Source organism: Canis lupus, chromosome 15 (genome assembly GCF_003254725.2).
Source record: "Canis lupus dingo isolate Sandy chromosome 15, ASM325472v2, whole genome shotgun sequence".
Lineage (NCBI taxonomy): Eukaryota > Metazoa > Chordata > Mammalia > Carnivora > Canidae > Canis > Canis lupus.
In genome coordinates this window covers 4,821,345-4,835,886 of record NC_064257.1, presented here as the reverse complement: position 1 = coordinate 4,835,886, position 14,542 = coordinate 4,821,345, and the positions used below count along the sequence as shown (strand labels likewise).

At 49.8% G+C, this 14,542-nt stretch overlaps 1 protein-coding gene across 1 annotated transcript in view; it reads right to left on the bottom strand.

The window, feature by feature from the left end:
* EPHA10 (EPH receptor A10) overlaps positions 1 to 14,542 on the bottom strand; it is a 41,433-nt gene that overhangs the window by 11,072 nt on the left and 15,819 nt on the right. The window contains 2 exon segments of the mRNA XM_025419869.3: positions 2,999 to 3,170; positions 5,599 to 5,732. Of these exon segments, the coding sequence (XP_025275654.2) occupies positions 2,999 to 3,170; positions 5,599 to 5,732 (306 nt within the window).

The window sequence follows — 14,542 nt, the reverse complement described above, 5'->3', positions numbered from 1 at the left end:
GGGAAACACAGAGCCTCCCCGTGGCGCTGGGAAAACAGGCTGCGTGGGGGCCCAGAGCGGCCAGATGTGAGGCTGGACAGGGGAAGGAGAAAGGGAACCAGGGGGGCAAGACAGCATCTGAAGGGCCTGGGATGCCAGGCCAGGGAGCCGGGACACCATCCTGAGGGTGACGGGGAGCCAGGGAGCCACAGACAGAGTTCCTGGCCCAGGGGAACAGGATGATGCTATCTGCTGGTGGGTGGGCAGCAAGGATGGGCAGGAGGGGCCCAGGAGGGGTCCCGGTTTGGGAAAACTATTGAGGATGGGGAAGATGTTGCGTAGCCCTGAAGACTCCATTGAGACCAGATGAGACGTGGGACACAGGACTCGGGCCAGCTCCGGGCTCCAGGCTCAGGGACAAGGAGGGCGGGTGCAGCGCAGCGTCCAGGGAGCGAGGGTCAACAGGGGGAGGGGAGGGGTATTTCCTAGGGGAGGATCCGCAGGGGCTGGGTGGCTGGGCCACAGGGGGCGGGGAGGGGGCTCACAGCTGGGAGATGAGGTCAGATCCCCACGGCTGTTAGGAGGATGTCACAGCCACGTGACAAGGGACAGAAGAGGAAGGGAGGGTCAGAGACCAACAAGGCCAAGGTCAGTGAGGGGATCGTAGAGCCCACGGTTGCAGAGGTGTGGACGGGACCCGGGGTCTGGCCGGGCCCGAGGTGGGTGGAGCTGCCAAGAACTGTTTGAGATGCAGTGTCCACGGGGACAGGCCTCTGAGACGCGCCCAGGGATTCCCCACCTCTTGGTATTCAGTCCCTCAAGGGTGGGTTTGACATAGTGACTTGTTTCTAATGAATAGAAGGCAGCCAAAGGGATAGGATGTCACCTCCAAGATGAGGCGACAAGAGAGATGGTGGTTTGGCTTAAGAAACCCCCACCCCGGGGCAGCCCAGGTGGCGCAGCGGTTTAGCGCCGCCTGCAGCCTGGGGTGTGATCCTGGGGACCTGGATCGAGTCCCACATCAGGCTCCCTGCATGGAGCCTGCTTCTCCCTCTGGCTGTGCCTCTGCCTCCTCCGCCGCCCCTCTCTTTCTGTCTCTACAAATAAATAAATAAAATCTTTAAAAAAAAAAAAAAAAAAAGAAACCCCCACCCCTTGGGATCCCTGGGTGGCGCAGTGGTTTGGCGCCTGCCTTTGGCCCAGGGCGCGATCCTGGAGACCCAGGATCGAATCCCACGTCCGGCTCCCGGTGCATGGAGCCTGCTTCTCCCTCTGCCTGTGTCTCTGACTCTCTCTCTCTCTCTCTCTCTGTGTGACTGTCATAAGTAAATAAAAAAAAAATTAAAAAAAAAGAAACCCCCACCCCAGTCCCTCACTCGCAGTCTCTGAAAGAATCGAGTTGCTGTGTGATGAGGAGCCCTAGGGAGAAGCCCAAGGGGCGGAGAACTGCGTGCATCGAGCAAAAAACAGCCTGTGAGAACCCGAGCCTTGAGATGACCACAGCACGAGGGGCCCTGAGCCAGTGGCGCCCCGTTAAGCTGCACCCAGAGAGGCCTGGCCTGCAAAAACCACCAGAGAACAAATGTCTGCGGTTTGCAGCCCCTCGCCTTGGGGTAACTCGTTATGCAGCAGTGGGTAGCTGATACGGTCCTTCATCGTGCTCCTGCGTTAGGGTCCCGGCTCACTGGGGGAAGGGCTCTGCAGACCGGGAGACCTATTCCCCCAGAGCCAGGGCCACAGCACAGGAGGCCGGGGGTCCGAGCAGTGTCTACTCACCGAGAAGCACCAGGTGAACGGAAATCTTCAGCCCTTTCCAGCTAACAGCCCCCAGCTCCCGCCTCGACCTCCCTCACTCCAGCCAAACCTGGGCGCCTCTGCTCGCATGGGATTCCTCTACCCAAAATGTTTTCCCTGCCCACCTCCACACGTCGAATGCTCCCCAGCCTTCAAGACGGGGCTCTAATCTCCCCCTGCCCGCACCTGGCCGAGGTCTGGCACAGACAGGCGTTCGAGCAAGAAGTGCTGTCTCTCTTCCCAGAACCCAAACTCCCTCAACATTTTATCTCCACCTCCCTTTGGGCTCAGAGCTCTTCCTATCTTGGATTAGACTCATGTAGCAGGTTGGAAAGAATTATTATCTTGACAGCTGGTGTCAGAATGCCTCTTAGGGGGAACTGCCTTTGCCCAGGAAAATACTTTCATGAACTGCTCGAGGCAGATAGAGGTGAGACCCTGAGGGCAGGGTTAGCAGCAGGCAAAACCGCCAAAGCCACAGCTAAGCAGCTCATCTCTCCCCATGAAAGGGGATTTGGGGGTGGCTGGGGGAGAATAGGAGCCAGGGGACGGAGGTGAAGGGACCAAGCAGGTAGCACAGGGTATCTGATGTTCAGCTTTTGTTCTGTCATGTGTCCAGGTAACAGCACTATTGGAGAAATTATTCGCGTACCATACAACTCCCCCCATGGAACGCAGGCAATCCTCGCTTTGTGTTGTTTTGTTTATGGCTGTAGCACAACCCCTTTGTGTCCCCAACCTTCAGTGACGTGTGCTTCTCACTCCAAGGCCCAGTGGGGAAAGGGGTGGCATCCCACAGTTGAGTCTATGTCACGGCAGAGAGGGACAAGCAGAACGGGAAAGAATCTAGCCGTCAGAGCAAGAAGGGACCACGAGGCTAAACCTCCTCCCAAGAAAATAGCAAGAATCTTGGAGAGGGCACGGGATGTTTGTAGAAGACATGGGAGGTCCTGAGAGGCTGGGAGACCACAGCTGAGACATGGCTTCTGCAGCCCCTACTCCGTGAGCTCCCCAAGGACAGGCCCCCCATTTAATTCACGGCATGAATAGGCCCTAGTGGGTGGATTCGAAATTCATTAATTATTTAGGCTGTCATTAAACCGTTCTGCAGGCTCCCTTAATTGCACAGATAACCACCCCCTCCCCAGGCTGTGTCCCCACCCCAGCCCCATCCGGGGAAGAGTTTTCCCTGCCCAGACCCTGCCCACTCACGCACACCACTTACCCTCCCCTGGGGTCTGCACTTCAATGGAGGGATTGAAGCTCTGGGTCTCCCAGGAGGGTCCCGGGGAAGCCGCCCGGATCTGAAAGACGTAGCGGGTAGCCGGCTTCAGGTTGGTGACAGTGACCGCAGGTGCCCCTGTCTTCACCGTGGAGTAAGTCTGTTCACTCTGACCCTGAGGAAGGACCAAGATGTGAGGCCTGGATCCAGGGCCAGACCCGAGCTGCTTGGAGAATGATGGGGGCGTGGGGCGGGCGAGGGGTGGAGAAGTGCCTTTAGTCCTTAGTTGAGCTCACAGCAGGACCCTCCACAGTCTGGGGAGGGTCCCCACAGGTTTCTTCCGTAGGCTCCCCAACCCCTCTCTCCATCCAGGCTCCCACCTGCAGTCAACAGTCCCTGAGGCTAAGAGCAGTAAGAGAAACTTTAGAGAAGACACTAGACCCCCTTCTTGGGGACGGACATCAGGCACTGGCGGTCCAGAGGCTGAGTTGGGCCTGATGCCTCAGAGGAATGAGAAAAGGCCTGACACCTGCCCGGCCCCTGTCGGCTCACAAAAGCTTTTCCTTCTCTTTGTCATCTGGTTTTCACAAGGTCCTGCAAGTCACGAATTCACAGACAAGGAATCCGGCACAGAAAGGTAGAGAGCCCGCCTGAGGCCCCCACTGGACAGTGGGGACAGTGACAACTGTCACGGAGTGAGTGTCAGCTCACTGCCAGCTGCTATGCTAGGCTCTTTAGAGGCCTGGCTACGTACAGCGCTCGCAACAGCAATTCTTTCGTCTTTGGTAGGTGACAGTCACATCAAGGAAGGGTCAGAATGACACCGTCTTGATGCCTTCAGGTTGCGTGCTCTATCTCTATATCACACGGCCGCCGGCGCGTCTGATGCTGTGTCCTGGAGACGCAGCCATCATTTTGTCTCTGCCCGCCGCCCTCCCACCTTATTAGAGCCCCTGCCACTCCCACGGCCCCCTGTCATCACATGGCCCAGTTCTGTGGCCACCGTATTCAGGCTTGGGGCAGAAACTGGGCCAATCAGCATCTCCCTTCCAGGTATCTGAATGGCCATGGAAAGATAGTGAGACAGTGGCTGCAGGTGGGACCTCTGAGACTGGCGAGGGGGGTGGGAGTGGGCGGAGCAAAGAGGCAAGGCTGCCAACCCGGGCAGCTGTCACGTGCCCTGAGCAAGCCCCCGGGCAGAGGACGCAGGACTGGTGTGCACACAGAAGTGCAGGTGAGGAGCCGCCTCCGACACCTGTGGTCCCTGGGTTCCGGGCGATGCCCCTGCAGCCCTTGAAACAGAGCTCCTGTTGTACAGACTCTGCTTTTCTTTTCAAGGGTTTTTGTTCCCTCAAATTCACACCCCCTTAGGGCCTGGAGCACCCAGCCAGCTCAGCTTCGGGACTCTGTCTCTATGCCCTGACAACCCCACCCCCAGTGTCGGTTCAGCTCCCAGCCCTATGCTGAAAGGCCCCACCTCTCCTTCTCCCAGGACAGGCCTCTGCCTCGAGCTGCAGACCCACAAAGCCCACCCAGAGGTGCCAACACTGCCGCGGCCAACCCAAGCTCACCCTCTTAACCCAGACCTGCTCCTCCTCCTCAGCTGGTGGCACCTTTGCCCCCTAGATCATCCAGCAGTGACTCAGGAGTCCCTCCTCCTTCGTGTTTGCGCCCCACCCCCCAACTCACAGCTCTCAGTAGACTTCCAGTATTCAAAAACTATTATCTGATTCAGCCAAGAAGTCCCCGGAGTCACTAAGGGGTGAGTGAAGTTCTGACACATGAAATGCTGAAGATGAAAGCAAGGTTTCGCTTGGATGAATAAAATTTGCACCAAGGTGAGAAACTCTTAACTCTACATATCACATTTAGAGACAATAAATGTATGGGGCAAAGAGATAGTGGGTCGGGACATAGCTCCATTTGTCAAGTCGAGGCTGAACTGCAACCACAGATTTGACAACAGAGATACAAGAAGTCAGCAGAAATGGGGAAAAGCATTCTATAAGGACCCACTGGCTGTATAAGGAGCACCGTGTATCTTTTCTTCTCATTTGTAAAACGATGTATGACACACCCTGTGTATCAGTAAAATTGTAATAAGAATTCATCATTCATTCATTGCTCTGGAGGCCAGGGTGTTAGACATTCACCAGCAGCAGCACACCCGCCAAGTTCTAGGGGACGCCTCCCCTTGGTCATACATTTTCGTGAATTTTGAAACAATATGGTATTTCTGCATTCTTTCTCTAAATAGGGTTGCAAAAAATAAAAAATAAAATAGGGTTTCAAAATTGCACGTATGGGGTCTGGCCACGGGAGACCTGCATCGGCCTCCAAGGGAAGGTTCTCAGGGGGCTGCAAACAGCAGGCAAAGCGGTGACGATGGAGGTTGCAGAGTGGTGAGGAGCGAGGGGGGACCAGCAGGTGGGCGGCCGCGCCCTGCACCCAGCGGGAGGCCACCTAGGAGGCCGGGGATTTGCTCACGACGGAAGGTAAGGAGGCTTTTGCAGAGAGAAGGTAGGGAAGGAAGCAGAGGCGCCGAGGGGACCGACCTCAGCCCCCGAAGGCAGCCCCAGGTCCCGCCCCAGACCCCGCCTCACCTTCTCGTAGTATCGGATCTCGTACTCGGTGCCGTTAGCCCCCGGGGCTCCGGCGGGGACGGGCTCCCGCCACGACAGGGACACGCTCTGGGGCTCCACTCGGTCCCTGCGGATCTCATCCTCCTCCCAGGGCGCTGAAAGTAAGGAAGGCGGGGGGGTCTCCGCGGGATCCCACCGCTGGATGCCACCGCGGGACAGGGGCAGGGGCAGGGGCAGGGGCAGGAAGGGCGGGGCCAAGGGGCGGGGCTGCGGACAGGGGCGGGGCCAAGGGGCGGGGGCTGCAGGCAGGGGGCGGGCCCAAGGGGCGGGGCTGCGGGCAGGGGCGGGGCCAGGGCGGAGCGTGTGGGTAGGGGCGGGGCCAAGGGGCGGGGTATGCACGCGAGGGGCGGGGCGTGCGTGTGGTGGGCGGGGCCAGAGGCTCCTGGGGCGTGGCCTCCGCTGTCCAGTCCTGAAACCGGAGGCAAGGGAGGCTGCTCACCCCCCAGCTCTCAGCTCGCCCTGTTTCTGCTTCTGGGAGGAGGGGGGGGACGCGGGCAAGCCACCTGCTGCCTGCCCACCCCCTGCCCTCCAGCAGCCCTAGTGGCGGCTGGTTCTAACTCTCCAGGTTCTTTCTACACTTTCTGTGGTTTGGAGACATTAAAGAGCACAGGAGGCAGATAAACAACCTCCTTAGCTCTTCTAACAGTCTGGTCAAGAGGCAATACACTGGGCGCACTAGGGACCGCAGGAAACTACCTCGTCATAATAGAGACCATATATGAAAAGCCACAATGAACATGCTCAAAGGTGGTAAACTGAAAGCCTTCCCTTGAAGATCAGGACCGAGGCAAGGATGTCCACGCTTGCACTTCTATTTAACATAGTACCGAAGTCCTAGCCAGAGAGCTTCGGCAAGAGAAAGAAACCAAAGGCACTGAGATTGGAAAGAAAGAAGTAAAGTTATTTCAGTCCGCGGGTGACATAATCTTGTACATAGAGAAAATCCATAATCTTGTATGTAGAGAAAATCCTAAGAATTCCACAAAAGCACTGTTAGAAATAAGTGAATACAGCAAAGTTGCAGGATACAAAGCCAACACGCAAAAATCAGTGGTGTTTCCACACACTAACAATGAATGATCTGAAAAGGAAATGAAAAAAAAATCTCGCTTATAATTGCAGCAAAAAGAATAAAATACTTAGGAATAAACTACACAAAAAATGAGCAAACATTGCTGAAAGAAATTAAAGAAGAATAAATGGAAAGACATCGTGTTTATGGAGTGGAACACTTAATATTGTTACAATATCCTTGTTACCCAAAATGACCTACAAATTCAGTTCAGGTCCTATCAAAACCTCAAAGGTGTTTTCTGCAGAAATAGAAAAGAAATCCTAAAATTCATATAGAAAATCAAAGGACTATGAATAGCACTATGATCTTGAGAAAGAAAAACAAGGCTAGAGGCCTTGCACTTTTTGACTTCAAAAACATTGCAAGGCCACCATAATCAAAACAGTTTGTCACTGTGTATTAAAACAGAAATACAGACCAACTGAACAGGTTAGAGAGCCCAGAAATGAGCCTTCACATATACAGTCAAATGATTTTTGATAAGAGTGCCAAGCCTACAGTGGGGAAAGGACATTCTTTTTAAGAAACCATGCTGGGAAAACTGATTATCCACATGCAAGAGAATGAAGTGGACCCTTACCTCACACCACATATAAAATCTAGAATGAAATGAATTATAGACCTAAATGTACAACCTGTAACTATAAAAGTCCTAGAACAAGAAAATAAGTAAAATTTGTCATATAGAAAATGAGAGGGGCGCCTGGGTGGTTGAGTGCCTGCCTTTGGCTTAGGGCGTGGTCCTGGGGTCCTGGGACCCAGTCCCACCTCGGGTTCCCTGCAGGGAGCCTGATTCTCCCTCTACCTGTGTCTCTGCCTCTCTGTGTGTCTCTCATGAATAGATAAAATCTATAAATAAATAAATAAATAAATAAATAAATAAATAAATCTATCTCCTGGAGAAAATATAGAGGGGTGCCTGGGTGACTCAGTCAGTTAAGAGTCTGACTTTTTTTTAAGATTTATTTATTTATTTTAGAGGGAGAGTGAGAGAGCGAGAGCAAGTGGAGAGGCAGAGGGTGAGGTGGGGAGAAGGAGAGAGAGAGAGAATCCCCAACCAGACTCCCTGCTAAGCTCAGAGCCCTGATGCAGGACTCAGTCTCACAACCCTGAGATCATGACCTGAAGCAAAATCAAGAGTCGGACACTCAACTGACTGAGCCACTCAGGTGCCCCTGTGTCCAAATTTTGAACTCAGGTCTTCATCTCAGGGTCATGAGTTCAAGTCCTGTGCTGAGCTCCGGGCCAGACTTGGAGCCTACTTAAAATAAAATAAAAAAATATTTATGGGGCACCTAAATTGCTCAGTCAGTTACACATCTGACTCCTGATTTCTGCTCAGGTCATGAAACTGCTCAGTGGGCAGTCTGCTTCCCCCCTCCCTCTGTCCCACTGCTGAGTATATATCCCAAGAAAATGAAATCACTACCTTAAAGAGATATGTTCACTCTCATGTTCATTGTAGTATCATTCACAAGAGCCAAGATATGGAAATTACTTCAGTATCTGCTGATGGATGAATGTATAAAGAAAAGAAAATGATATGTGCAAAAAAAAATGCTATTCAGCCATAAAAAAAAAAGAAAGAAATCCTGCCATCATCAAGAACATGGATGAACCTTGAGGGCATTATGCTAAGTGAAATAAGAAAGACAGAGACAAATACTGCACGGTTTCACTTATATGTGGAATCTAAAAATAAAACCAAACTCATAGAAACAGAGAGTAGATTGGTGGCTGCCGAGGGCTAGGGGCTGGGAGAAATGGGAGATATTGGTCAAAGGGCACAAACTTCCAGTTAGAAGATGAGTAAGTTCTAAGGATCTAATAATGTACAGCAGGGTGACTCGAGTCAACAGTACTCTATTGTATAATTGAAAATTGCTAAGAGAGATCTTAAATGCTTTCACCACACACACACACACACACACACACGGTAACTACAAGAGGTGATGGATGTGTTAACTGTTTCATGGTAGTTATTCTACAATATATACACATACTGAATCATCTCACATGGTACACCATGAACACTAACAAGTTATGTGTCAATTATATCTCTATAAAGCTGGAGAAAAAAAAGAAAATGTGATATAGGCATACAACGGAATATCATTCAGCAAAAAAAAAAGAATAAAAGAAAGAAAGAAAGAAAGAAAGAAAGAAAGAAGGAAATCCTGTCACAGGCTAGGACATAAATGAACTTGGAGGACATGAAGCCAAATGAAATAAGCCAGTCACAAAAAGACAAATACTGCATGACTCCACTTATATGAGGTATCTAAAGTAATTAAGCTTAGAGGGGATCCCTGGGTGGCTCAGCAGTTTGGCACCTGCCTTTGGCCCAGGGTGCGATCCTGGTGACCCGGGATCGAATCCCACGTCGGGCTCCCTGCATGGAGCCTGCTTCTCCCTCTGCCTGTGTCTCTGCCTCTCTCTATGTCTATCACAAATAAATAAATCTTTTTAAAATGTTTTAAAAATAAAATAATTAAGCTTAGAAACAGAAAATAGAATGGTGGTTTCCAGGGGCCCCGGGGGGAAGAGGGCGAAGAGATGTTTTTGTTCAACAGGTACAGAGTATGAGTTTTGCAAGATGAAAGAGTTCAGAGGTCTGTTGCACAATGATGTGCATATAGGTAACACTACTGCATACTATACACTTAAAAATGGTAAAGTTGGTAAATTGTATATATTTCTTTCCCCAACAATAAAAAAAAATATTGGTGCCTGGGTCACACAACCCAAAACAATTAAATCATCTTTGTAGAGGGGGACTCACGCATTAGCATCTTTTTCTTTTTAATCTTCTCAGTGATTCTGATGTGCAGATAGCATTGAGAATCATTAGTCTAGATAATGTTGGATGGACAGTACTTTAAAAAAAGGTAATAATGCCTGATCTAAGGCAAGGACTGCCAAGTTACTGGGAGGTAAGATCATAGCCTCCTTTTAGGTGTGTTGAGCAGAGGGGTTTCCAAGAGAAAATACTGGATAGGTGGTTTGGGGGCTCACAAAAGCCATCTGGGAGTGAGATGGAGATCCAAGAGCCATCACAGGGTGATGGGATGAAGCTGCCCAGGAGGACGCAGAGAAAGAGAAGCTTTTAGGAAACAAGAATTTAATTTAAGAGTCAAGTAAAGGAGAAGGAGCTCAAAAATGAGGAGCCAGAGAGGTAGCAGGAAAACCAGGAGCAAATGAGATCACAGAAGCCCATGGAGGAGAGCATCTAGGAAGGTTCCCTTCTGACTCTTCCGGTTATTAGCTAGTGGTCCATGAGCAAGAGTCTCTGTTTCCTCACATGTAGAATGGAAAGAATAATGATTTTCCTAGGCTCACTATGAGAATTTTATGAAGTAATGTATATGAAGAGCTTAGGTTGGCAAGCTCTCTTCCAAGAGAAGCCCATGGTTGGCAGTGTCATATGCTGAGAAGAGACAGGGTAAGACTCTGATTCAAAGTGTCCTCTGGGTTTAACAATGTGGAGGCTCCTGGTGACTTTAGGGGATTGAGGGAAGCAGATACCAGGTGGCAACAGGGCAAGGAAGTGGAGACAGGGCATATACAGCTCACTCTTTGAAAAGTGCATGATTATGGCTTCTAGTTTTAAATGGTAACCATCTAGCAGCCTCCACCTCCAGTCTCTCCCAAATTCCGATTAAAACAAAGGTACAGAAACAGTTGGAAACCCAGAACACCACCATAAACTAGTCTTGACAGCTGATTGCCAGAATTGGGGGTGGGGGGGGTAGAGTGGCATGTCTCCACCTAGGAGAAAGCCAGTGCAGCCAATGCAACCAGATTGAAAGTGCAATTGTAGTGAGCCCCCAGGCTATGCTGCCCACAGAGTGACACAGCCTCCCATCCTAAAAATAACTTGAAAGACCTTTTATCCCTCCTCCCACTGTCTGACCCTTAAAAAAAAGGCAAGGTCTTTGTCAACTGGACAATGCTCAGCCATCACTCTCCTGCATGGTTGCTCTGGAGGAAAAGTGTCTTTCCTCTATCCCCTAGGAGGGTCTCTAAGCCTAAGTCCACCTGGAGATGGTAGCTCTCAGAAAAGACGTGAGTCCAAGGTGGGAGGAGTGAGGAGGCATCCGAGGAGGAGGCACAGCCCCCTGCAGATACAGATGGACAGCCCAGGTAGGAAGAGGCTAGGAACGTCATTTTCCTTTGGAACTGCATCTGTTGAAAGCATCAGATGGCCAGTGTACAGAGGCAGGAGAAGGTTCCATTTCAACCCCACAGAGATACGTTAGATGAAAGCCTGATCAATCCTGAGGATGGAGCTGAAAACCGAGCCCAAGCACCTGCTCTCCTGCTGCAGGTCAATGATGAAACTCGGCCAGCGCCCAAGAGGGACCAAGAGCACAGCAGACGCTACCAGAAAACTATCCAACAGCCACGTCCCCCCACCCTGCCTGTGGAGCCCAATGTTTGATTTGGGGTCTACTGTCTCCCCCCGATGTAACTCGAGTTCATTCTGATCATCCTAAGATAATCTGTGCGCACTCATGTCCTGTGCCAATGGTTGGGGTCGGGCTCGTAACCCAGGTCTGGCCAACCACAAGGGGAAGTCAGCAAAGGGGAGGACAGATTCTGGGAAAGGTTTCTTGCTCTTTAAATAATACCTACAGAGAAGAAACAGTTCTTTTTCTGCGCTGGAGGGTGAGGATGTGATGTCTGCTGCATCCAACTTGCCACCTTAAAGGAGCCCGGCTAACGTGATAAGGATGGTGCAGTAGGAAGACAGAAAGAACCTGGATCCTTGAGGACCCTGAGGAGCTGCTGGAGTAGCCATGGTCTACCTCCACCCTTGGGTAAGCTAAGAAATAATTTTTAGGAGCGCCTGGGTGGCTCAGCCAACTGTCTAACTCTTGATTTCGGCTCAGGTCATGATCTCAGGGTCATGAGATTGAGCCCCATGTGGGGCTCTGCGCTCAGCATGGAGCCTGCCTGGATTCTCTCCCTCTCCCTCTGCCCCTCCCCTTGCTCTCTCTAGCTCTCTCTCTCTTAATAAATAAATAAAATCTTTCTTAAAGGGCAGCCCAGGTGGCTCAGCGGTTTAGCACCGCCTTCAGCCTAGGGTGTAGATCCTGGGGACCCGGGATAGAGTCCCACATCCAGCTCCTATATGGAGCCTGCTTCTCCCTCTGCCTGTGTCTCTGTCTCTCTCTCTCATGAATAAATAAAATTTTAAAGAATCTTTTTTAAAAATCACTTTTAGTTAAACATCAGCTGGATTGAGGTTTATTTTACTTGCAGCTGAAAGCCTTACAAACCAACCCAGAGGACAATTCACACATTGGGTTTTTTTGTTTTGTTTGTTTGGTTGTTTTTTGTTTTTTTTTTGTTTTTGTTTTTCTTTTTTTTGGCAAACACCAGCTATCTCCTTGTTTAAGAACAAGGAAACAGAAAACACCAAGAAATCGGGCTCATGAGAAAAAGCTTTCAGAATAAATGAACAGTAAAGTTATTCTGAAGCTCCAGGACGAGCAGCTTCTTCAGAAGGATTTAGTGTGATGGAGAAACAAGTGAGCCAACTGTCTCGCATCTGCAAGGAGATGAGAGAAACCCCAGTTCCACGAAGTGGGGGCAGAAGGCCATGAAGGGACAACAGGGAGAGAGGAAAAAGAGGATGGGGTCAGGTAAAAGTGGAGAGGATGAGAGAGGCCCGTGGGGAAGCTACATGTGCATTAGCAAAACTGAAACATTTAAAAGAAAATGCACCGTAAACAGAAGGAATTTTGACAGACTCACACTCAGGATGAGAACATCAAGTAGACAAGAAGAAGGCAAGAGGATTGTTTATATTTAACTTCTACATGCAGAAAGCTGGGGGGAAACTGCAGTACGAAAACAATACATTACTTTAAAGTAGCCATAAAATAATTAAAATATTTACCCTATCTTGCACAACAAAGAGGAACTCAGTGGTTCTTTTAAAAAAGGAAAAGCTGTACAAACCTCTTTCCCTTGAGCGTGGAGCAGTAAAATCGAAACAAAATAAAAGAAAATAATCCAGAAATTAAAAACACATCCTCTAAAATGAATTCAGGCAAACACTAGAAGAAGAACATAGGTCTAAATCTTCATGCCCTTGAACCAGACAGTGGTTTCTGAGATAGGAAACCAAAGGCACAGGCGACTCAAGACTTACATTTTATCAAAATGTAAAACTCAGAGGTTCAAAAGACACTACTCGGGATCCCTGGGTGGCGCAGCAGGTTAGCGCCTGCCTTTGGCCCAGGGGCGATCCTGGAGACCCGGGATCAAATCCCATGTCGGGCTCCCGGTGCATGGAGCCTGCTTCTCCCTCTGCCTATGTCTCTGTCTCTCTTTGTGTGTGTGACTATCATAAATAAATACAAATTAAAAAAAAAAGAAAATGAACATTCTTGGGCAGCCCAGGTGGCTCAGTGGTTTAGCACCTGCCTTCGGCTCAGGGTGTGATCCTGGAGACCCAGGATCGAATTCCGTGTATCGGGCTCCCTGCATGGAGCCTGCTTCTCCCTCTGCCTATGTCTCTGCCTCTGTGTGTGTGTGTGTGTGTGACTATCATAAATAAATAAAAAATAAAATAAAATAAAGACACTACTCAAAGTGAAAGACAGGTGTCTGGCAGAGGTATGACTGGGGGGTTAGGCAAGAATGGGGGAAGGTGGGCAAAAGGTACAGATGTCCAGTTATAAAATAAATAAGTCCTAGGGGTGCAATGTACAGTATGTGACTCTAGTTAACGGCACCATGCTGTGGGGCGCCTGGGTGGCTCAGTCAGCAAAGCATCTGCCTTTGGCTCAGGTTATGATCCTGGGGTCCTGGGGTGGAGCCCCACTTCTCAGGCTCCCTGCACAGTGAGGAGCCTGTTTCTCCCTCGCCCTGCTTGTACTCCCCCTTCCCCTCTCAAATAAATAAATCTTTTTTAAAAATACCATGTTGTATATCTGAAAGTTGCTAAGAGAGTAGACCCTAAAAGTTCTCATCACAATAAATGTGTAACTACGTGTGGTGATGGAAGTTAACTAGACGTCCCGTGGTGATCATTTTGCAACATATACAAATATCAAATCATTATGTTGCACCCAAAAGGAATATTATATGTCAATTATATCTCGAATGTTTAAAAAAGTGACTGGTAATCCACAGAGTAGGAGAAAGATTTTGTAAAGCATGTATCTGGCAAGGGTGGTTATGTGTTGTTGCATTGTGTCCCCCTCCTCCAAAAAAAAAAAAAAAGAAGATTGAAGTCCCAGCCCCTCTAGAATGTGACTTCCTCTGGAAATCGGGTCTTCTCGATAATCAAGTTGAAATCAGGTCGCTCAAGTGGGCCCTAATCCAATAAGATGATGTCCTTCTGAAAAGGGGAGATTTGGACACAGAGATGGGCACTCATAGAGGGGAGACAGTATGAAGACACACAGGGAGGGGAGGCCATGTGACTGGAAGATGGATCTGCACGCCAAGGAAGGGCAAGGACTGCCAGCAAACACCGGAGGCTGGAAGCAAGGACGGATCCTCCCCTAGAGCACCCAGAGAGGGCACGGCCCTGCTGACACCCTGACTTCAGTTCCCAGCTTCCAGAAGTGTGACACAATACATTTCTTTTGCTTTAAGCCATCTAATGTTTGGTACTTTGTTACAGCAGTCCTAGAAAACTAATACAAAGGCCAAATATCCAGAAAATAAATATTTTAAAAAGAGCTCATAACTCAATGACAAAAAAGAAAACCCAGTACATGAAAAGAGGTTCAACATCACTTAGTCATTAAAGAAATGCAAATCTAGGGGCACCTGGGTGGCTCAGTCGGTGAAGCATCTGCCTTGGGCCTT